The 23,520-nt window shown below is 41.4% G+C and overlaps 1 protein-coding gene across 6 annotated transcripts in view; it reads right to left on the reverse strand.

The window, feature by feature from the left end:
• CARMIL1 (capping protein regulator and myosin 1 linker 1) overlaps nt 1-23,520 on the reverse strand; it is a 193,922-nt gene continuing 170,402 nt past the window's right edge. For 4 of the 6 annotated variants that reach the window (XM_051609134.1, XM_051609132.1, XM_051609133.1 and 1 more), the window contains 7 exons: nt 19,632-19,738; nt 17,589-18,024; nt 12,765-12,843; nt 9,778-10,011; nt 6,954-7,088; nt 4,193-4,339; nt 1-1,120 (listed from right to left, as the gene is read on the reverse strand). In XM_051609134.1, coding sequence (XP_051465094.1) covers nt 990-1,120; nt 4,193-4,339; nt 6,954-7,088; nt 9,778-10,011; nt 12,765-12,843; nt 17,589-18,024; nt 19,632-19,738 — 1,269 coding nt within the window. In that variant the 3' untranslated portion in view covers nt 1-989. The remainder of the gene's footprint in view (nt 1,121-4,192; nt 4,340-6,953; nt 7,089-9,777; nt 10,012-12,764; nt 12,844-17,588; nt 18,025-19,631; nt 19,739-23,520) is intronic. The other 2 variants (XM_051609137.1, XM_051609135.1) reach the window with 1 other exon arrangement.

Consider the following 23,520-nt stretch of genomic DNA (forward strand, 5'->3'; position numbering starts at 1 on the left):
TTTGAGTTGTAAAATCTTTTTTTTTATTGTTACAAATATACATATGAATAAAATCCCTTCAACCTGTCATGTAAGTGAGTAACTGTGAAATTTGTACCCCCTCCCCCAAAAGCTGAAATGTTTTTACAGATGTCAAACTCTTTTTCTCATAGAATTACACCTTGAAAGGAAGCTAATATTCAGACAGAACTGAGGAAGGCCTCTAGAAAACACCAATATTAATAAAATTTCAATTGCCCTCATTCCAATCAACTATATACATTAATACATGAACGTGGAAGCATACCATGATTACCATCCTTCTCTGTTGTGCTTTTCGACAGTACACAAATGTAAGAGTTGGAGCTTTATGTACAGTACGAGAACAGGAAGAGAGAAGCTCCCGATGGGAGAATGTAAAAACCATACCCAAGCATTTAATATATATAATCTATACAAATTCTTTTATTAGTGTGCTCTTTTAATATAATTACAATGTGCAATTGCATACCGCAAGAATATATTTATAGGTAAGTCACGTGCAGGTTTGACACATTTACATTCAGCAGTACAACACCTTACCTGCTGTACAGTGTATTAGTGTAAGACAGTGTCCAGTTAATTTGCTTTGCTTTCTAAATGCCCTAATGCAGGGCACACTTTGTAGCTGCTTCAGAGAAGTTCAAGTAGAGTACGTGAAAGAATTGCTGGCTTTAGCAAAGGCATGGGAAGGAATGTCTGCGCCGTACAGGACTGAAATTAAGGACCGCATCAATGCCAAGTGAGGGGACTCACTCAGCAGGGGGAGCTGGGCCTAGATGATCTCTAGCAATCCCTTCCAACTCTGACAATTCTGTGATTCTGCCATACTGTAAATCATGACTGGAAGATCAGGTTTTCTGCGTGGAAATGTACCTGTGGTGAAAGAGCAGCTGGCTAAGAAGGGCTGTTGGTTGCTGCACCCTGATTGTTATAAAAGCTCTCGCGCTACGAAGCACTTGCAGTGATGGCTAAACAAAAATAAAATCTTTATCTGCTTCTTCGCCAGAGTCACTGGACTTGCTTCCCTGATGGCCTTCTTTACTTAAGGACCTCTGCTTCAGTTCCTGGAACTCATGCTGCCCAGGACTTCTTTTTGTAGCTGTATCAAACAGAAATAGGTCTTATCAATGACTGTAGAAGAGAGAGGAATAATAATAACAACAACCATAACAGTAGTAGTAATAATAGTAATAATAATAATAATTCATTAATGCACACAGGACCTGCTCAGGCTCCCACTGAATTTATTTGCACTAGAGGGAGTGGCATAGGTCCATTAATTCTTCAACCCAGAAAAAAAAAAATGAGAGAGACAGTTTGAGCAAACTTTATTCCACTGTTTGTTAGCAAGCAGAGAAGCTTGAAATAGGAAACTAGTACTTGACTGTGTCAAGATAAACATTACAGTTAGAAACAGCCTGGACACTTTCTTCTAAACACACCACTTCGAAACCAAAGCAGCACTCCTCTTCTCAGCTGGGCTGTATCTCAGATGATGCACTCCTGACTGCTCAGGCGGATATCCTCACTGAGCACCCTGTTCAGCCCAGAGGTGCACAACCCAGGCTGGCCTCTCACCCTAGTAGGACACATCTGCATTCTCTCCTTTGACCCAGCAGCCTTCATCAGGACAGACATTCATTCACCTTGGCATCCATGTAACCTGAAGTGCTTGTCCCTGCCCCACCAGCACTGCCAGGTCCATATGCCTGCCCTGTTCCCTGATGGGGACACACACCCATGGCTCTGAGCCCAACCTGCAACTCTTCCAGATAAGACCATGGCTCTGCACCTCACTATACTCAGCAGTGAAGAAAGCAGCAGGACACACCTGTTTCCCATGATCTAAAAGCAAACAGTACTCATTTTGTTTGCTCAGCACTCTAAAATCTCTGTAAGGCTCAAAACCTATAAACTTTGGAATAAAATGGAAAGAAGGTTGTAAAACCTTGTCAAGATTTCTGATCCAATCCATGGTCTAAAATTGCTATGTTAATAAGAGAGTTATTATACACAGCAACAGGGGTGACATTATGCAAGGATTGATAGCTTTAGGAATCTCACACTTCCAATTAAAATGAACCTTTAAACACACAGGGGCCCTTAAATGTGACTTCCCTGCAAGTCATCTCACTACACCCCCACTAAATTAAATGTTACAGTTATGTGACCTCCTTTGCTCCCTCATTTCAGATAAGGATGTCAGGCTTTGGTTGGCACCGATCCTTCTGCCTCTTCATATTTGCGCACACCACTCTTGACAAGGCACCAGCAGCCATGGTGGCCATGAAGCACCAGACAAGTGGCTGTTTCAAATTGTGCCAGGCTGTGCCTGGGTCTGCCAAGAATGTGGAAAATGCAGAGAAGAATCCCAAGGGAGATGATGCTGCTGAGCAGCTGGGCCAGCCCCAGCAGGGATGCTCCCTGTATCCCTGGGGATGCAGCACAACTCCCCAGGCAGTGCTGGTGCTTGTTGACAGGCTGTGATGCAGGGGTCAAAGCTCTGTCCTGGTTTTGTTTGGCACAGACACTGTCTGGTTCTGGATCTCTGCTGTGACGAAAGCAGAACAGACAGATCCAATAAGTGCCTTGCAGAAACCCACCTCTGCATACACAGAACATTTGCTACCCAAGTAGTTCTCCTGGGTCCAAAATACCCATTTCCTTATTTGTGCTGGCCAAAATATGAAGAAACTAGAGCCAGCAGCTACATGCTTGCTGCATTCTTAACTGGGCTTTGCAAGTTGGGAAAGAACAGGAAAGGATTTTCAGAAGTGTTTTTCAAGCTATTTAGTGGAATTGGAGAGAATTAAGATACCTTAATTCTGTAAAAATAATAATAAAAAAAATAATAAAAAACCCTGGCATTTCCAGCTTCACAGCCACCACTGCTTTTGGAAGAAATGGTGTCTGGAAATTTTTGAATCATTCTTGATACTTGTATCTCCTGCTAATTACATGGCCTTTTTTTGAGCTTCCATTCACTCTTCCAATAAAACCCAGAACACATCCTGCAGCAGTTATTTTAGTTCATGGCCTGATCAATCAAGACAGGTAGTTTGCCCCCAAAGCCCCTGACAAATATATCAGATGTTTAAGTCCACATACTGTAAACGGGCTTGTGCCACAGACCTTACCCTTGCCCTGATGAAACCACACACAAATGACTTTCATAGATCTGCATCAGGATCTCAGCTTTTGATACTTACTTTCTCAGACAGATACCTCAGAATAAAATAAAATAAAACGTAATAATTTGATCATGATAAGCAGGACAGATTCCAAGTTTTGGTTGGTTAAGTTTCATTCTACAATAGGAAAACTAAATCAGTTTATACCTGTTGGGTTGAAGATGTTACAAAAGGAATACATGATGTCTTATAAACAGAAAAAAGTGAGTAAATGTAATTGCATAAGATGTTAAAATACCTCATTAAAATACTTCAGAAAAGAGAAAACATGTAAAGAAGCATGTAAACACGTACCATTTGAGAACAGGAGCACTGATATTTTAACAACACAGAGATCAACCATACATTTTTTTAGTCTACTGAAGGAGTTCACTCTAAGTCAAAGCTGCTCTTCAGGAAACACAGTTTAAGCATGCAGCACAGTGCTGGGTTTGTGTGTCTTTGGTGTTTGTTTGTTTGTTTATACAGGCAAAAAAGCAAAGCCCTATGTCAAAACGAGCTGATTTTACCCAGTTCTCAAATGGTTTTGTGAGTGACGTACTGAAACTGGCACTAATAATGTTCACACTGAAATGTATTTTGAAATACTTCAGTGTATGCATCTTGTAAAGGAAAGGTACACAAGCACACAAAGCAGTGAAGAGCCTACCTGCAGTGTGCTTACACACCAGCGTGCCACTGTCACTGCGATAGGCAGTCACGGCTTGCAGTGACCCCTATTCTGCAGCTCCTATATGGTGCTGGTCACTGGTGTTGCCACAAAGGAAAAATGCTCACACATTCCTTATCTCGATATCTTTTGACTCTATATATTTCCCATGGAGGCACAAAGATGATTAGCATCCCACAGGATTTTTGCCTTTCTCACAATCCAGTGACAAACCCACGCCCTTTTGTGGTTTCGTGCTGTTATTGTTTCTTAACCATTGTTAGTGCCAGTTATCAAGCACTGTCTTGATGAAAAATGAAAAACTTCTAACCAGAAGTGGGCTGTGCCTTCCTCTGCCCAAGCACATTAGCTTCCTCTTCTGCACTGGTAGAACACTGCCCCAAAGTGGTTTTCACACTGCCAGCTGGCTTGGCACAGTCATGAGCTGTATCTCTTTTATGACCATCTCCTGTTTGCTCTAGCAGGGAAAAGGATTAATTTATACCCTTAAATTGTTCTGTAGGCCCATGTATGGGAAGTAACATAAATAATATCATTTATCCATCCCACTTAATCAACCGTTCAAAGAGTAGTAATCAATATGACAAATGCTTGCTTAAATGTAGTCCAGGTACTTGCATATGTTGGTAACGGCAGCCTGATCTTACAGGTATGCTGTGTGAAGAGGTCTCTTTTGAGATTGTCCCACAAAGTACTGTTAAACTCATTAACAGAAAGCAGTTCCACAATCAAGTATAATCTGCTTTGCAGCTTTCTTTTGCAGGAAATATAATTTAGAAAGATTTGCAGTGATTTACCAGTTGCAGAAAAAAATTGAGCATGCTAGCCTGAAAGGCAGCAGAAAGCAAAGACAGAGGAATGACTGAATGACAAAGTAGAACAGTAATAAAGGAAAATGAAAACAAAAAAATAAAAGGAACGAAATGTACTGTTTTTCAAACAATTTTATGCAAAGCACAGCAGCTCCATAAAGACCGAAAGACTTGGAAACAAAATTTTAGCCGTTCCAAACTGTTCTTGATAAAATTTGTACAATGCAATATAGCGACAACTAGAAAACCCTGTTTCACAGAATCACAGAATCTTAGGGGTTGGAAGGGACCTCAAAAGATCATCTAGTCCAACCCCCCTGCCAGAGCAGGATCACCTAGAGTACATCACACAGGAACGTGTCCAGGCGGGTTTTGAATGTCTCCAGTGAAGGAGACTCCACAGCCTCTCTGGGCAGCCTGTTCCAGTGCTCTGTCACTCTCACAGGAAAGAAGTTTGGCCAAGTCTGTAGAGGTCTAAGGGAGCAAGAAGTGAGGAAAGCACAGTGTCTGAGCCCTCTTGTGTAAGGATTTGCAAACAGCCAATACATTTTAAAAAGAAAGCAATTGTCCCTCTTCTCATGTGACAACGGCAAACTGCAAAACCCTGTCAAGTCTCTGCTATGTTAGAGATTGCTGTAACACAAAAGGATTGTAGTTATGATTCTGTATTCCCTGCTTCTCCAATATGTTCCCTCTCATGACAGGGAGATGAAGGAAGCAGATAGCACAGAAATGTTGAGCTTAACCTCACATTAAAATGTACCTGCAACGTAGTGCCATAAAACAAGAACTCCAGCACGTGCAGTTATCAGACAGCAGCTGAGAGTCTGTTGTGGCAAGAGACTTTGATTGCAACCATTCTCAAAATGATGGTACCAGTGTAGCAATTCTGATCCCTAAGCTGCAGCTCAGTTCACTTGTCTCAACACAAGCACTGATGGCACTCAAGGCAAGGGAATAAAAAGGCTCCATTCTGCCTTGCAGCCCTCATAATGTCCCAGCCACCGGGGGGCACTTCAGAGACTCCCATGTGTTTTTCTGAGCCCTGAGCCACAAACTGCTGCAGGCTTTGGCAACACGAACCCTTTAAACCTTCAGCCCTTTCCAGGCACAGGAAAGGTCCTTGCATGTTCTACTAACTCTACATAACTTGGTGAGACCTTGGTGGTTCTCCTGGACTACTTATATGGCACGAGAGCAGCTCAAAACCACCACAGAGCTGGCTGAAGTGAGAGCCACCATCTGTAGACAGATACCCCACGTGCTGACATGCAGTCACCAAGCGGTAACCACCACAGCAACCACTTTCCAAGCAGACCAACACCCAGACTGTGAGGTAAGTTGTTTCATAAAGAAAATGGCAGTTTTAGGAGAGAAAGGGAGATGTTTCTCAAAATAGACCTCTGGACCATCCTGCTCTGGGGATGGCTTTGCCCTTTCTCTCATCTAGAGGGTAATAGTGGGCTCTGTGGGCAGCACAACTGCTAATTTGTCAGAACTCAGTGCTATGTATCTGCCTTGACCCATCTGCCCCAATTCTACACTCTGAAACCCTGCACACAGGGCACTGCTTTGTTTTACAGCTTAAGTGATGGCAATTACTTTGGATGGAAATGGGGCTCACTGTCTCTCTTGAGTCCCAGGAAGGAAGAGGTCGCACCCCCAGATGTCAAACCTCAGCATTTGTGACAGCTAACACCATGCTGAGCAATACTCCTGTGACTACAGTGCACACATGAAAAGCAGCAAAGATAAGGCAGCAGCCTAGTGTTGTGTGTAAAAGGTACCAAGCCCAGCCCTGGCACAGGAGCAGGTGAGCTCAGACACATGCAGTGACCCCACAGAAAGGAGGAGTACAAACAGAGCAACAGGCTGGCTGCAAGGAGCAAAGTCGTGGCTGCTCCCCTGGAAATGTCCTGAACCACAGAGCTGCATTTCACATTATTGTGTGTGACCAACATCCATCAGCATCTCGATTCAGACCAAACTAAATCTAAATATACACAAGAGTCCCTTAACTCTTCAGTTACATTATTAATACCAAGTGATTCATCTTTCACTTGGTTTCATCAAAGGAAGAAAACAGAGAGCCCAAACCCGTGGCTGGAGGAGACGGGGAATAGGTGACCAGACACACATTCCTTCCTCTTTTTTTCCTCCAAAAGAATAACCTTCCCATCTAAGTGAAAACACATCAATGGACAATGAGACCTTGAACTCTAAAGCACACTGGAACCACAGTTAGACCAACACTCCTACCTTCTTGAGAAAACGATCTGACTGTAGGGCTGCTCTGACCATCCTTTTCTTTATCAGAAGGAACTTTCTTCAGCACAGGTGGAAGCAGGGCAACTTTTGGGGAACTGGGGCCAGAGGGAGACTCCGGAGCATCCTCTGTGGAGTACCATGAATAAAAGGGTAAAAAGTTATATTTGCATTGTAGCTCATAAAAATGGTGTTGTTATGGCAGGCCAAACCTTAACACAACACACAAAGAGGAAACAGACAGAATCCATGTCAGAAAGAGGAGTATCCAGGAATTTACATTATGTCAAGAGAACACATGATGGTCCTCAGTCCAGGTGAAAAAACTTTAATAGCCAAAGCAAAGATCTCTATTCCAGCATTTTTAACGTTTACTGCTATTGCAGCACAAATACAAATCTGATAAGACCAACTGAATTTCCTGCAAGATTTAAGTACGTGTTTTGTAAAGAGCAGCTGAAAATGATTTTGGATGGAACTTTGGAAGCATTGTTCTATTTCTTCTTTTTTTTTTTGTCCTGAAACATAACAAACTGATCAATTTACATGCCCTGTTTCACACTTACAAGGTATAAAAGCAAACCACTGAAACAAATTTCATAAATAGACTACAGAACTCTGTACTTCCAGGAATAAACTGCCAGTACCTAACGTGATAGCATCTGCAAAGATTTTTTAACTAGAAAAAATACTTTGTCTACCAGACTGTGAGGAAATCTGGAACTTAAATTCAAATCCATAGTTTAAGCCACCTTGATATCTTGTTTCTCTAACAGTCTGGATATGTTATGTATATCAAATTGACTACCATCTTTACTGGTCTTACAAGGAGACCTTTTCAGTCTTGCACTAGACAGCCTTTGTTTATACAGCAGGGAAGTACAGCTACAATGGATTACTTAAACTGCTTGTAAGTTTGCTTCCCAAGGAATAAAAAGTGGCATATGCATGCAACAGGGGAACTACGAAGACACATTAGTGCTGCTAGAAGGAAAAAGGAACTCAGAGGATCAGCTATATTGCATATTTGTACGAGTTAATTCAGTTGCACACTGGAAATTAACAGGAATTTATCTCACTGTTGAGAAGTCACCACATAGGACACAATCTTTTTACTTTCAGCAAAGGAAAGTGATGACCTTCCAAATGCAACTTGGTCTGAACAGATACACGAATTCTTGGACCTTCTCCACGCCTGTAAGGCCAGTTGCTTTGGGAAGCTTGCTATCAACATACGGATGAGCACAGCACTTGGCAAGCACAGTTACACATTTCTGAACTAAAGCTGTTACATGTTTTACTGAGGAACCACTTTCAGTCTTTGTTAATTCGTGGACATGTGAGCTGTGCTCCTTTGCCCTCAGTTTACTTAGCGAAAATTTGCTACGATTAGTTTGGTCAGACCGCTGGAAACAACAGATTATTGCTTGGCTTCTTCATCACATCTCCTGGGTGTGCTTGGCCAGCAAGTTGCTACAAGTATTAGAATAGAAGTTAGACTGTAATAGAGATGGTGTTGTTTTGCTGCCACCCAAGTGGCCCGTTATGAGTAAATACTAATTATTCTCTGTGTTAAACCCACAGTACACACTCTCTACAGGAATAAGTAGATGGCAGGAAGCAATAACTCAGGTTTTTCTGACACCTAAGATTTTGAGACTGCCTATTTTACAGATTAATCATCACCAAAAAGGCCATGCTTTTCTGTTGTGTTCATGTTTATGAGCATCTCACCCAGCACCTCTTGCTTTTATGATCATTTCTAAAATAGCCAATAAAATAAAAATAAAGCCATCTAAAACCTGAAGGTGAATCTGTACTTGAAAAACATTCCACCCACTGGAGTGCAGAGACTCAGTAATGCTCAGGTACACATCAAGGGCAGGGAAGAGGATAAGATAACCCTCTGCCCCCTTGTCCTCATTAAAAATGACATCTTTCTCAGGTGAAAGGTGAGTTTGGGAAAAGCCTACAGGTTTGTGAGCTCTTACAGATGGCTATGCTCACATTTTTTCAGTCATTAGCAATCAATAAACTGTATTTGCCATAGCTATTGGGGGAGTCAGTAACTAGCATTTAATTCCCCTCAACTGCAGTGGCTGCACTTTGGGAAGAGGGGGTCATGACTTTGGCCTCTCAAATAGTAGTCAGACATATGGGAGATCTAGGGAAATACTGCCCACTATTGGAAACCTTGAGATTAGTATCTGGGCAGGAGGTTAGGACAGAGCAGAAGTTAATAGTCATTCCACTGGCAGTCTTGTAGGGTTATAAAAGCACAGTTACGATTATTTCCAGTCAAAAGCAATAAGGAAAGAAACAAAGGAAAAACAAGGAAAAAGAGAGTAAGAGACCATCTGTGCAAGTTATTAAGAATAACAGGCATTTGCTTGAGGGGCTAAGAGCAGCCTGCCAGAAAACCCCAAGGACTTTAGTGTTTGGAACCAGATGTTTAGAGAAAACAGTTATTTTTGTTGGTGCTGCTACAACAGGGCTTTGATGCTGAAGTAGCTTTCTATGCCCTCCTGTCCATGAAAGCAAGCTAACTCAAAACAGCTCTGCTACTGCTGCTATTGCTTCTCCTCAGGCTCTAGCACTGTAGGTCTTCGATTAAACCATTTACATGAGTTTATTTGAATTAGGGCAGAGGAAGGTGGAAAAGAAGGAGGCAAGTCAAGACCCAGTGACTGAAGAAACTGCCCCTCTACTTTCTAACTTCTGTTCAGGATGTGGCCATGGATGTCTTCCCCATGGCTCACACAAACACCATTCAGAAGTACCCAGCTGGGGACAACAGATGCTCAGAAGAGCTCCTCACCCGTACGAGAGGCCGAGCGCGGTTTCTGTGGCACTGTCGGTCGTCCCGCCAGGCTGGGCTTGGTTGATTGCAGTGGGGGTTTGGGGCTGGTCGGTGTATTGGAAGAACTTCTTGCCTTTGCACCAGCTTCTGCCTTTGGTTCAGCTTTTGAATTTTTTTCTGACGATGCTGAGATGGAGTCACCTTTATTTGAGGCAAACCGACTCTCTGGAAGGGTCTGCTGGAGTTTAGGCACTAAAATAAACAGGTACGTAAAATAAAGTCTCCTGTAACACAGAAGGCTCCATGCACAGATATGCTTGTGTGGAAAATACCACCATTAGCTCACATATCACTGCTGCATTACAGTGGGAGCGTGTAAGACAATCCCTAATATTTCATTCAAAACCACTGCAAGAAAAGCATCTAAACCCACCAATTCTTGCATGTGCTAAAACTTCACAATTCAATTGCCCCAGAGATGATGGCATCTCCCCCTTTTTAATCTGTTTGGGGTGATGGCTAGCTGGACATTATGCTCCCTTCGTATTTCTGGGAGCAGATGGTGCAGCTTACCTGCAGAGAAAGCAGCGATGGATTAGTGGAAAAGGCAGCCTTTGGCTGTTTTGCACCTCTACAGACAAAAGGCTGGCTGTCCAAGATCAACAGAGAAATCCTGGCCCAGAAAATAAATCCCAAACGTGTGATCAGCAGGCTACATCTTGTTATTTGTTGCTTTTAGCAAGCTCTAGAGGAGATTTTGAAACTTAGCCGAGAACAAAGTATTCTTTATATAATATTTTGATTTATCCAATAACATTGTGTATGGGTTATGTTTTCCACACATTAGCAAGTTTACTAACATATTACATGTCCCAAACAAAAAACAAGATATATTTACAGATAAAGCTATGCTGGCTTCCAAGCAATAAATCAATCCCATCTAGCTGTGTAAGTTGGTAGAAAGCCTGCTGGACACTAGGTTGCAAACAAGCAAAATGCCTGCCCTGTTTTCCTTCTTTGCAGCTTTGAGAAGTTTGAAGGCCTTTATGAAACAGATATAATGATAATCTTGGAACTTGCATGCTAGCTTGGGACTTTCAACAACTGTTCCCTCCTTATTTTCAGAAGAGAATTACAGACTAACTGAAATGCAGACTGGCGGTCTTGGTACCTGGCAAAGCCAAGTATGTGCTCACAGATGCTGCCTTGCCCTACCTGCCTGCTATTCCCATTCAGATATCCTACTCATTACGAAAGTGCTGAGCACAGACATTTTAATGGCAGTGGGAGGGAGGCAAGTGTTGATAAAATTTGTTGCAAGCCAATCTCCAATACATTTTTCCAGCTTACCTAGCTATTTTTCAGCCTAGCTGGAGTTACTCTGGCAAATAATAGAGAGTTGTGTGGCACGTACATATTTGTGTGAGTCCGTGACAGGGACAGTTTGTGTTTGCATGCATGAAATAGACCTTCATGCTGCAAGTGAAGCAGCAGGAAGCTTCTCCATCTATGCGTGTGTGCATACAAAAAGGCAGGCAATAGCCAGGCACCAAAAAAGGAATTTTAAAAAAGGACTTATTCTACTTCTGCATCAATTTTCCACTAACTCTCTTTCTTGCCTTCCTAACCTCAGGCCTGCTAATATTATTAGAACCCAACGAGGTACAATAAATTAACCCAAAACAAAACCAAACTGTAGTTGCAACGGCAAAGAGCAGCCTCAGGGAGCTCTCAAGTATGAGTTGTGAAGAAAGAACAGACAGCTGGAGGCCAGAAGGAAGGGACAAGCACAGCGCAGTGTGGTGGAGGTGAAATGTGTCACATTCGGAGACAAGGCCTGGAGAAAAATGGGGGTCAGGCAGCCCAGCTATTCTAACATCCCAAGCAGACTATTCTTGCTCCTCTGACTTAAGTTTGATGATACACGCAGCACACAAGGTCCTTCCTAAAAGATAAGCAGGCTTTAAAAGCATTGATTTATGGAGTTCAGCATGCTATGAATATGCTGTCTTTTAAAACTAGCTTTAGAAGGGTATAAAATCTCAAAAATCCATTTCTCAAGTGCTCAACCAAGATGGCCACTTTCAGATTTAGACTTCAGTCTGGTTTCTCAGTCTTCTTGTCGTATGTGGTGGCAACCCTACATGCTGTGATTGCAGGATACCTAGCACCACTGTTGAGAAATGAGACCTGAATTTCCTAGTTCAGCTCACTCCTTTGCTCCAGTGAATGTAGCGTGCACAAACCACCAGAGCTGAATCCTTTATGAACAATTCACTGGCCAGTCCCAAAGTCACAGACCAGTATTTCATCTTGAACTCAAATAGCTGCATTGTAGTAGGACTACAGCCTGACAAGGGTGTCCCTTGGCTAGGGCTCAGCGGGACTAGCTGCAGAGTGAATTGGTGCTGTAAGCACTGCAAGGCTGGACTCCACCTCATACATGATGGGGAGGCACTTTGTGCATGCATGCAGTGTCCAGGAGCCTCCACAGCTTTGCAGAGAGCCCTGGCTTCTGCTGTGTCAGCTAAACCCTGAGAAGAACCAGCTGTCAGTGCAGCTACTCAAGCTGGTACCTGCACTGACTGCTATAAACCTTGCAAATTGTTGATGTTTAGGTCATTAGGTGTATTCAGGAGTTTCACTTCATTGTGTGTAGATATTTGTGCTGGCTTCTGGGTTCAGATTCAGCTTTGCTGATCCCATAACAAGTCAGCACCCTTTTGAAGGTGCCCCAGGCTCAGGCACAGAGTACTTTCCCTTTGGTGCAATGTGGAGCACAAGAGTAAAAGCTGAGCCATTAACTGAGCCCTAGAGCTGACTTGGTGAAAAGTGCTGTCAAACACAGTACAAAAAATGAGCTTTGTTTCTAATCCTTTCCACTCAGCATAAGCTTGTACTTTGCGTAAGCAACACAGGGACTCAATCCGGAGAGACAACTGAGATTTTGAGGTTAGGCATTTTACATTCTAGAAAAGGTTTATACTAGGAAAACCAAAATGTACCTGTACCACTTCCATCGAGTCGTTCTGAGCTCATTGTTGTGTCAAAGGACTCTCTGGGAGTCGCATCATTACCAAGTTTCTGAAAGAAAGAGAAAAGCTCTCGTATTAATAATATATCTGTGATCAATACAACTCTGTGATTCTGCTAGGAAAAAAGCTCTAATTTGGAAGCCATAAGGCAGAGAAAGCAATGACAGTAATAAATGGAAGATTCTCTCCTTGTTTCTCTTTCAGGTCTTGGAGATCTAAGCAGGAAGATAATGACACTGATTTGATAACTAATACTTCCACACGTTCAGCAAAGCAGCTATGACAGCCTGCCTCCTAAGGGACAGATCTGCTCATGTACAGGCATTGAAACTAAAGGTCTTAGTTGGAAACAGTCCTTTCTCCAACGATAGATCCTTATTTAAAAATTCCTTGTTTAAGTTTAAAATAAAGACTTTTTCTGAAAAGCTAGATATTGGATATAAGATTGCTGAATTTTGGATATAAGACTGCAAAAGAAAAGGTGCAATAATTTCTCTCACGGCAGAGCTCTAGCCTAAGTCAGCTCAAAACCTGCATATTCACCAGGAGAAGTTTAGAGACGCGGCTGATGTGCCTGTAAAAGAACCAGTCTTGTTTTACTGTCTTACTTGCTACAAGTGTTAAGTACAGGGCTAAACTGGAAGATACAAAAAGCACATAGAAACGAGCCTGGAACATACTACAACAGAAAGGCTTATAAAGGTAAGACTAGACAAAAAACCATTTTTTTTGAAATGCAGTGGAGATAGGCTTTTGTAGGCAGCTTCAATCCTGATCTTGATTTGCTATGTCAAGACAATTAAGTGTGGCAAATGACTTAAAGCAAATTAATTGTGCTGATTACTTGATTTGGTTATATACCCACACATAAGTCACGCTGACACGTTCAGGACACTGCTACTACTACTCCAACACCAACGCCGAATGACTCGTGACGGGATCTGACTGGCACAGCGTTCAGAAACCTGTACCACATGCCCCACAGCGTATGTCAAACATGATCACTGCCCTTTGGAGCTTACAACCTAAAAGACTGCTATGTATGGCATGTATATAAAAACTGGACAACAGTAAACGTAGGAAGGAAGATAAAGGTTACAAATACCAGAAGCACATACTAATGACAGAAAAATTGACAGATTTAAGAGTGAAAATAGTATCTTAAACATAAAGGAATGATCTCTAAATATCTATGCTGGCCATGAGTCTTTCCTGTGCAGTGGTAATTCAACACAGGCATTTCAAGAGATGCATACTTTTGGGGAGCAATGCGGAAAACAGTGGGGTTTGCCTTAGCCTCTCTTTAATACAACAAAGAAAAGGATGGAGATGCTGAGCACCTGCCATTCCAGTATACAATCTGGCAGGGTAATGCTACCTCCCAACCCCTCCATTAAGTACAGGTGTGCACTTAAAACGGCACACTGCATTGAAGAGGATGCTATTACAATTGTCATTAAACTTCCTGTAAAACTACCCCTATTCAGATCCAATTATCCACTCTAAGGGATTATATTTCTACAGATTTAAAGTATAAAATAATCTGTATGTTAGACAGCACGTGCAAGCCAAACAATGAAGTCTTCTGGTCAGAAGTACTCTAGAAATACAATGACTTGTAGGGCCAGAATGGTAAGCTGTGGGCTCCACATGGGCAAAAAGTCCCCTCTAAAACTAGCAGGAACATGATGCTTTGTACTGCTGGGTGAAAACACCCATTTTTTGACTGTCATTGATGGTTTGGCTAAATTCTTACTTTCCATCTCGTAATGCCACGTTACTTTCACAAGACTCTTGGCTACATATTTTTTAAGGGAATATCACTCTCCGCTTACTGGATTTTATTTCCATACCTTGGAAAAAAAACCTGTCAGTACAGAACTTACTGACAATTTCTTCATGGAATGTGACTTCTTACAAACTTTCATTGAAATACTAATTTTCCTGTGTAAATATTTAAGACATATGCATAACACTTAGCTACAGTAAATGACTTTTAAGAGAGCTGTATGACAATATGAAAATTAATTTCACTATAATTCCTTCCTCCCTCCCTAACTATGGCACTACTGGGGAAATACAACCATGTAGTCCTGGCACCTATTAGTGTAGTACTTAAAAATGCAATTAGGATGTCAGCATGTTTGGCTACCTACTGTATACACCTATAAACAGCTTATGGTCCTGAGACAACAGTAAACACTTGCTGCAAAAATTAACTCTGAGAAGCTGTCAATCATGTCAAATAAATGCAGGCGAATTTATTATGCAGATAAATAATGACCAGGCTCTACTTCTAATAGGAATTAATGCAAAGTTGGGAAATACTGCAGACTTGGTTGCCATCGAGAACGAATAGACAGGTTACAGATGATCTTGGTCTGCTTATAGTTATTGCTGGAAGTATTTAAAAATTCAGTCTGTAAACACTAGATGGAGCTAAAACATCTTTTTAGGTATGTCTAGAGACAACACTAATCAAAATACCATAAATGCCAATTCACACGTTGTATTCTAAGCAAAAGAAAACAAAAAAACATTTGCCATCTTTCCATCTACTGTGCACCTGCTCATCACTTGTATCTGTAACAAGGCTGTGGTAGGATATGAATTAAATAGTAAATTCCTTCTGGCTTTGTTTTCACGTAAAATATTTCAGAATATAACCAGCCATCTGTACCTTAAAGGGAAATACAATTTTCTATCATACTGGAATTCTGATAAATTTGAAGATGTTAGGGAAATTGATGTCATACTCATCCTAAACAATGTAACAGCAGTGGGATGCTGTCCTCTGTAGCTCAACCATCAGGATATTGTATTATGATTTTCACCTTCATGAATATCATAAATAAAAGTGCAAACATTATGATCGAGGATGAAGTATGTGAAAAATTCTTTTGAGAAGCAGTTCAATTTTGTGTGGTCTGGGCAACAATAAGAATGGATAACTCAGTGCCCTCCTGTATACAGATTCCTGTATCATTCCAGTTTATTTGCCACTCCATAAATACAAAAAACCCAAATCAAACCAAAACTAGAAGACCTACTTTTGCATTCCATTAAATATCAATTTCTAAAAATTCTAACAACAATAACAAAAAGATACACAACACTATTTTCTTGACAATTAAACCTGAAATAAAAGGAGATCATTAGAAGAGTAAAGGGTGGAAAAAAGTACTGGGAAAAGGCAACAACTTTTCTTTTTGATGCATGAAATTCTAGTTTTCAATCAATGCTATGAAAGCTCATCAATTTAAGAGGACTTTTACTCTCTCTACTTAAAAAAAGTTACACATGCCGATATTCTACCTCAGTCACATCATGCAAGATCTGACTAACTCTAGATGACAAGTGTTAAGAACTTGAGGAGTACCAAGCACACACAATTTATGGAGTTGTTACAATTTCTGTAATCTAGAGTAGCTTAGTATAAGTTACAGGCAGAACATAATGCGCTGAAGTAAAATCTTATGGCATTTTACTTGAAAACTTGGTGTTCTAGAAATCAATGAGACTATTCTTGGGCCCTAACCAGCCCCAATGAGAAAGAGGGGAATTGGTAATTTCTTTAGAAAAAGTGGCTTTATGTTGAAGATCCCTTTAATGAGCCATGGACTACCGAGTTATTTTGAATCTGTTTACTACAGGACTCCAGTATCTGAAAATAGTTCAGACGTCATGGCAAGCACAATAAGGCTATGAAGAAACATAAAATGAACGTAGAGTGCGTTGCTCAGTGACAGGCATGACAATTCTGCAATGTCAAAGGAAGGAAAATGCAGCAAAGCTTGTCAATGAGCTTTGTCATACGGTAACACCTTCCAAATTACTGAGAATAATGGTGAGGAATGGATAGCTTCTGAGTGCCCTGCATGTTGAAGAGGAACAGAGGAGTGAAAAAAGGCTGATCCTTGGTAATTTTAGAATACGTGAAGTGCAGCTGGGAGGAAGCAAGGGATGATAATGGGGTTCAAAGGCCATCAGGAAAAGTAAGTTGGCACAAAACGCTTTGGAGAAGTACAAGGATGTTCCAATCTGTACTTCTGTGAAAAGAGGAAGGGTTCCTGCCCAGATCAGCACTTCACAGATCAGAAAATTAGAGAGGGTGAAGAGAATCTGGGCAGATAACTGGGAACAGATTATTATTTTTTTTTAAAACATATGCTTATTTTCTTTTGAGTTTTAGTATTTGGAATACAGAAATGAAAAGCATAAAAATAATTAGGAGTGGTACAAACGGACATAAAAATTTAAAAATGCTATACAAAAGTATAAACTGAATAACTATAAACAGTGTGTGGATGCCGGATTTATTTCTCTGCATGGATTATATAATTTAAAACACAGTACACCTCTCCACCTTTCTTCATCATGTTTCTATTACACGTGAACAAAGTACGCATCAGGTAGCGTGGAGACATCCAAGCTGTACTTACTAGTCAGCTAAAAATTACTCTGTAATACATGCAAACCTTTACATGTCCTCTGCTGTGATTATGATGGCCCAAGACCAAGTGCAAGAGCTGCTATCACCTCTTCCACAAGAGGAGAGAAAGTGCAGGCTTAAGGGTGCATCTCCTGCTCCACATGTGCAGCTTAGTCCTTGGCCAGGGTATTCATGTTCAACTACCAAAGCAGAGAGCAGGAACACCATAAGCCCTGGTGGAAAGCAGGACTGATACATCAAGTTCCAGCCACCAGTTCCTGTACACCTAACCCACCTCCCTTGAAGACACCTCAGTCTTGCTAATTTTTTCAACAACTCAAGAGAAATCAAATTGCCTTCACCTTCTGAGCAGAGGCTGCTCTCTTCTCCTGCTTGGCTTTCATCTCTGCGAGAAGTCCACTGCCCATCACCTGCACGCCGTACCTCCGTCCTCCTTGCGGGCTTCCTTTGCTGTCAACCCTCTCAGTTTTTGCAGCTGCATCATCTGGCTGCACCTCCTCCTGCAAGTCAGGTGTCTTTAATTCCTCGGATCTCTCTGTACCACCATTCTGCTCTGCAGGCTTCACCTCCTTCTTGCTGTTGTCCACAGCTGGACTTTTTCCAGCAACCTTGGGTGAGGAGGGCTCCTCTGCCACCAACACAGTCTGGGGACGTTCAGATTTGGAGCCTCTTGATTTGATTAAGTTAAGGAAGCCACTCTTCCTTGAGTCTCTTTTCTTCTTCTCATCACCTCCTTCACTGGGTTCACTGCTGTCTGAACTTTTAGCTGATGGTTTCCTAAGAAAAGACACAGACATTTTAAATTCTTCTCCACTCCTCTCCTCCCTCCCTATTAAACTAATTACTTCTGGTGGGCAAAGCCAATCTTTCAAATGATCCGTATGTTGCCCGAGGCTCAGTCATTAGCAAGTTTTTCTGAATAAAAAAACTGGACAATTAACATCGACCACACTGTTTTGAGTCTCCTATGCTGGCCTTGTGCATGGTACAATGAAGAAAGGCACCCATTTTATCCACACTGGGAAACCAGATGTTTCCAACACCAGTGAAGTGTGGCTTCAGGGGACCCCTGCCAAAGCTGTCTATGCACAGGCAATTTCACTCTGCTCTGCTTCTGAGTACATGTCCCTTAAGAGTCTTGCTTGAAATAGGAACTAGTTGGCACAGCCACTTTCTCTCAGTAAGACACATGGAGAGATCACTTCATAGTGCAGATACTCATCCTCAAACAAAACAAAACAAACAACCAGCCCCAAAACAACCCACATGCCAGTAAGATTTTCTACAGGCATCTTATAAGCAGAACATTCATACTCAAGGGGAAAGGTGGGAGCACAGTATGTCTGCATACAAGCACCCCAACTGGAGAAAGAACAACCAGTGCAGCAAATGGAGCAACGATCCTTAGCTGTGGGCATGGGGAGGGACAAGCACACAGGGATATTGCAACTTGACTTGGACATCTGAAATGAGTGGGTGGCAGGCACCCAAGGGAAGCACAGGAGGATGGAGTAGCCCATGAGGCACCCTGAACTTAAGCTGGCTAATCCATTTATCAAAGCTACCATAAATTTTGCCACTACACATAGTGTATTACACATGGCTTCACACGTCACTATAGATATTTATAACTCACAGTGATTTTAAAACATTGGCTTTCCCTGCCACAGCTATTAACCAGTTAACACCATTTTGCTTAATGGATGCCACATACAGCACAGAAGGGGTCATTCCAAGTTGTCTAGATATTGCCATAGCTTACTTATTTATTCAAATATTTGTGCACATGTATGTCTCTGTGTGTGTATGTACACAAACATGCATGAATGCAAAAACATCTAAGTGCACGGTTCTGTAAATATACAACAAGCTACAAGGCAACTCTATGAGCTGTATAACCCTAACACAAAGCTGAAGGAGACCTATCCTTCAGATGAATGTATTGCCTGAATCCAGAATACTACAAACTGCTCTAACAGGTCTTTATCACATTTCTAAAATAACATAAATCTACTGTCATCTATCAAAACACTGTGCCCAACAGCACAGTAGGCAGAGATTCCCATGTATACTACTAGCAGTGGAGATGAGAGCCTCAACCAATAGCTAGCTCTGCTTCAGCTCTAATGGGCTCCACTGAAGGCTAATATGAAGTCAACTGAATTACAAAAAAAACACACGAGTCAATAAACCCCTCCGCATGGTATACTGAAGCAATTTATTTCAAAGTAGTCATTTTTAAGGGAGGGTAACTGAATTTGACAACAGCAACCCTGGATGTTGAGAACAGAAGTCAAATACAACTTAGAAGTGCTACTTGCCCAGCTGTCAGGATGGATTATTTTTTTTTTTTAATATAATTTTTTTAAAAAATTTGAACTTACTTTGAATCCATTTTTGTCACTTTCTTAGTGAAAAATTCATCCACGCCTTCATCCACTCTCCCCATGAGGCCATTCTGATCCCCTTCTGGATGAACTCCAGCAGACACCTGACAGAAGAAAAAACTCTCTCTGGTATACAATAATCTAAGCATATTTATTTAAATTATAACAAGAGTTAAGACATCATTACAATTGTTTGTGCCAACCAAACCTCAGTGCGGACAGTGGAATCACCACTGGAATTCCCCTTTTAGTCAGGCCAGTAGACACATGATTTCAAAAACAAAGTAACCCAAAATACCAGTGACAAACTGAATACTGCAGTGCATGAGGCCACGAATAAATGCCTTAAGCTTGTGAGAACAGAGCACTAGTTTAGTCAGAAAAGGAAAAAAAAAAAAAAAGCAGTTAAGGAAAAATTAAATCCTGATCAGGTGGTGATCTGAAAAGAAAGTATTTTCACCAGCTAGTTGTTTGCCTGTTCAGAGAAAAACATGTGGTTTAGATTTTGGATTTAGAGATTTAGAAACAGAGCTCTAGCAGACTAACAGAGCCTTTTATAGTTAATTCAGTCCAGTGCTTCCAAAAGCAGAGACTCTAAATCCAGAACCAGGTGTTTCACTTAAGGAATTCAACACAGATTTTCGCTGATTGTCTGAAAATGGAAAGCCTGCTTCCTTCCTTTGGTTTCAATGTCCACGTTTTAAATGTGGCTGACTAGAGGCATCTAAACCAGGCTGACTTAGTAATACCTGGCAATCACAAAGGCCCTGTAAAGATTGGCTGGGGATTCTGCACCCTCCTGAGGATTTCTCATGTGGTCTAGCTTCCATATGTGCTTTGATGTGGAAAAGCTCTATTACCAGTACAGAGACTTCCTTCAATTTAAATGCTGTATGAAAACCTTCAAGGTGACTACAGAGGACTCCATAAGACCCAACCCAGTTGTGTCCTTGGCAGAACTAATGGCCAGGAATCAGTCTGCTTCAAAAAAGCAGGGTGTGCAAAATTTGAAGCAATTTAGATTAAGGAATCTTCTAGTTGCCACAACAATTCAGAGCAACTGGGCAACCTGTTCCCATATCAACCAAAAGCGGCTGACACATTTCGACAGGAATGAGAAACCATTTAATATTGAAACCAGAGCCCTCCAGATCATAGGAATAAATATGTAAGTATCAAGGCATCTCCTGAAGGGAAATTAATGCAATGATCCCATAATCGACAGCAAATGGGAAGATCTACCTCACAAAAGAAATAATTCTGCATCTGAAAAAGCAGCAAGTTCCTAAAAATGACAGGCTGAGAGAGTTGGGGCTGTTCAGCCTGGAGAAGGGAAGGCTTTGAGCGTAGGGGCCCTTCCAGTATCTGAAGGGGCTACAAGAAAGCTGGAGAGGGACTTTTTACAAGGGCTTGTAGTGAAAGGACAAGGGGTAAGGGATCAAAACTGGAAGAGGAGAGATTTAGGTTAAACATCACAAGGAAATTCTTCAGTGTGAGGGTGGTGAGACACTGGCACAGGTAGCCCAGGGAGACTGTGGATGCCTCATCCCTGAAGGTGTTCAAGGCCAGGTTGGATGGGCCTTTGAGCAACCTGGTCTAGTGGGAGGCGTCCCTGCCCACGGCAGGGGGGTTGGAACCAAATGATCTTTAAGGTCCTTTCCAACTCAAGCATTCTGTGACTCTATGATGAAGATGTAAACAAATGTTGAGGGCTCAATAAGGTCCTCAAGGTACAGGATACTCTTATGTGTGTATATTGTAATGTCTTTTGGTGTTTAATATTAATGTAAAAGACTGAAGTCTGGTTTATTTAATTTTTGATGCACCTAATGCTAAAAAAGTAGCCTTTTTTTTCTAACACTCATTTTCAAGGTGAGACTTCTGTTTGTTTTTTAATGAAAAAAACCAAACAAGCCTGACTCGGAAGCACAAATAATTAAGATGAATCACAATCTCTTTCATACATTAGAGAGTCACCTCTTTTTTGTACTAAATTTTAACACATAATGGAAGAACTCCTGAGGTTGAGATCTCACAAATTCTAAATGATAAACAACTGTTTCATCATATTGATTAAAGCTACTTGGGGGTGTGTGGTACTGAGGTCTTCCTTTTATTCCTCTCTCTTTTTTTTTCTTTTTTTTTTTTTTTCTCCCCTGAACACTCATTTCAGTAAAAACCCTAACAGACCTAGAAATCTTTCTTCTGCCTGCCCACTTACCTCAGGTTAGAAGTTAATATTTCCCTTTTTTTTTCCCCTCTCTGTTTCCCCGCCCCCTTTTTTTTGTTTGTTGTATTTTTCAGCTTACAAAGAACAAGTCTATTTGCCAGCAAAACCAGACAACTACAGATTATCTGAGACCCCTTAAATTACTAAATGGAAATAAAGGGAACAGCAAACAACCCGACAGACCTGCTTTAAGTGCTAGAAAAGGTCAAGATTTTGCCTCTCACATTTCAAGTGCTTTTCCTAACCACTGCTTTCTCTGTTCTTAAAATGGCAACACCAGTAGCAAAAGCCAGTTCTGCAAACAATGCCACAGTCCACTCACGACTCTGGCCTTCAAAATTTGGCTGTTTAGTTTTCAGAAGCATCAAAGCAAACATCTTAAGTCCTTCAAAAAGTTGTTTAGACTTGTTATGAGGTCAGAACTAATAAGGAATTAAATGGTCCACAAAAAACCAATACAGGCACAAATGAGTTTTAAAAAGTTTCTCTCAAATTCTGAAACTAAATAAACTTTTAATTTCCTAATTAATTCAATATGGATGATCTTTCCCACAACACTGCACTATCATGGGAAGTAACACTTCTCTTCTGCAAGAAGTAAGCTTTTTGTTTCTGTTGAGCAAGACATTATATGTCCTAGTCCCATGCCCTAGCAGCAGAGCACTTGCCTTTCCAAGCCCCCACTAGTTCCCCACGCCTACGTTTGGAAGAGAGGCAAGTTTACCAACTGGGAAAACATGTGTTCTGAAGAGCTGGAAGAAGTAAACACAGATGTGTTTTCTCTGTGACACAGAGACCAGTGCATCCTTCTGCTACCTCTATCCTACCCTGTGAAGTGCAAGGGAACAGAAAGTTGGCTTGAATATCCCTTATATTTGAAGGTTTCTCCATTTCTAAGTGGTGCAAAAAGCACTCTACTGCCTGGTATGATCCTTCCCAGCATTAGGGAAATTTTCAAGGGTCCCCTCCACCAACAACCATCAAGGAGCAGAAAAGGTCACTGACATTCATTACTAGGCAGTATAACTCAGAGAAGCAATGGCTGCCCCTTGATAAGGGTTGCTTATCATATCAGCTGTGTTCTGTTGCTGTGAGATAATTCTGTTAACTCCTCCAGCTACATCTTTGCATACCCCAAGGACATACCATCACAGAAATAAATCTTTATTGGTATGGCATGCCACAGAAATGGAACTGTGGGAAACCCCACACACAGAGACTTGGGTTCACACCAATGCCTTTCGTAGACAGACAGTGCTCTTCTGTTTTGCTTTTCTACAGCAGGCTCCAGCATGAAAAGCAGATCTGTGACCCTGCTCTGGCAGGGGGGTTGGACTAGATGATCTTTCGAGGTCCCTTCCAACCCCTAGGATTCTATGATTCTATGCAGATTTGCTGGCCAAAACATCATCTTTAGTTAAGGAGCTGTGGGAAGCTGAGTGTCAGAGAGTACCTCCTCTGAGAGCTGACAGAAATAAGAATTCGTGCCAAGTTACCATGTCTTGATGCAGGCAGAAAAAAAAGGATTAAGACTTAACAAACTCTTGCAATATAATTGAAAAGTCTCACGATATTTTGTGTGTTTCCTGTGACAGCTGCAAGTACTTCCAGAAACTGCTTCTATGAAAACACACAAGCATAAAAAGGATAAAACGT

Source organism: Apus apus, chromosome 2 (genome assembly GCF_020740795.1).
Source record: "Apus apus isolate bApuApu2 chromosome 2, bApuApu2.pri.cur, whole genome shotgun sequence".
Taxonomy (NCBI): Eukaryota; Metazoa; Chordata; class Aves; order Apodiformes; family Apodidae; genus Apus; species Apus apus.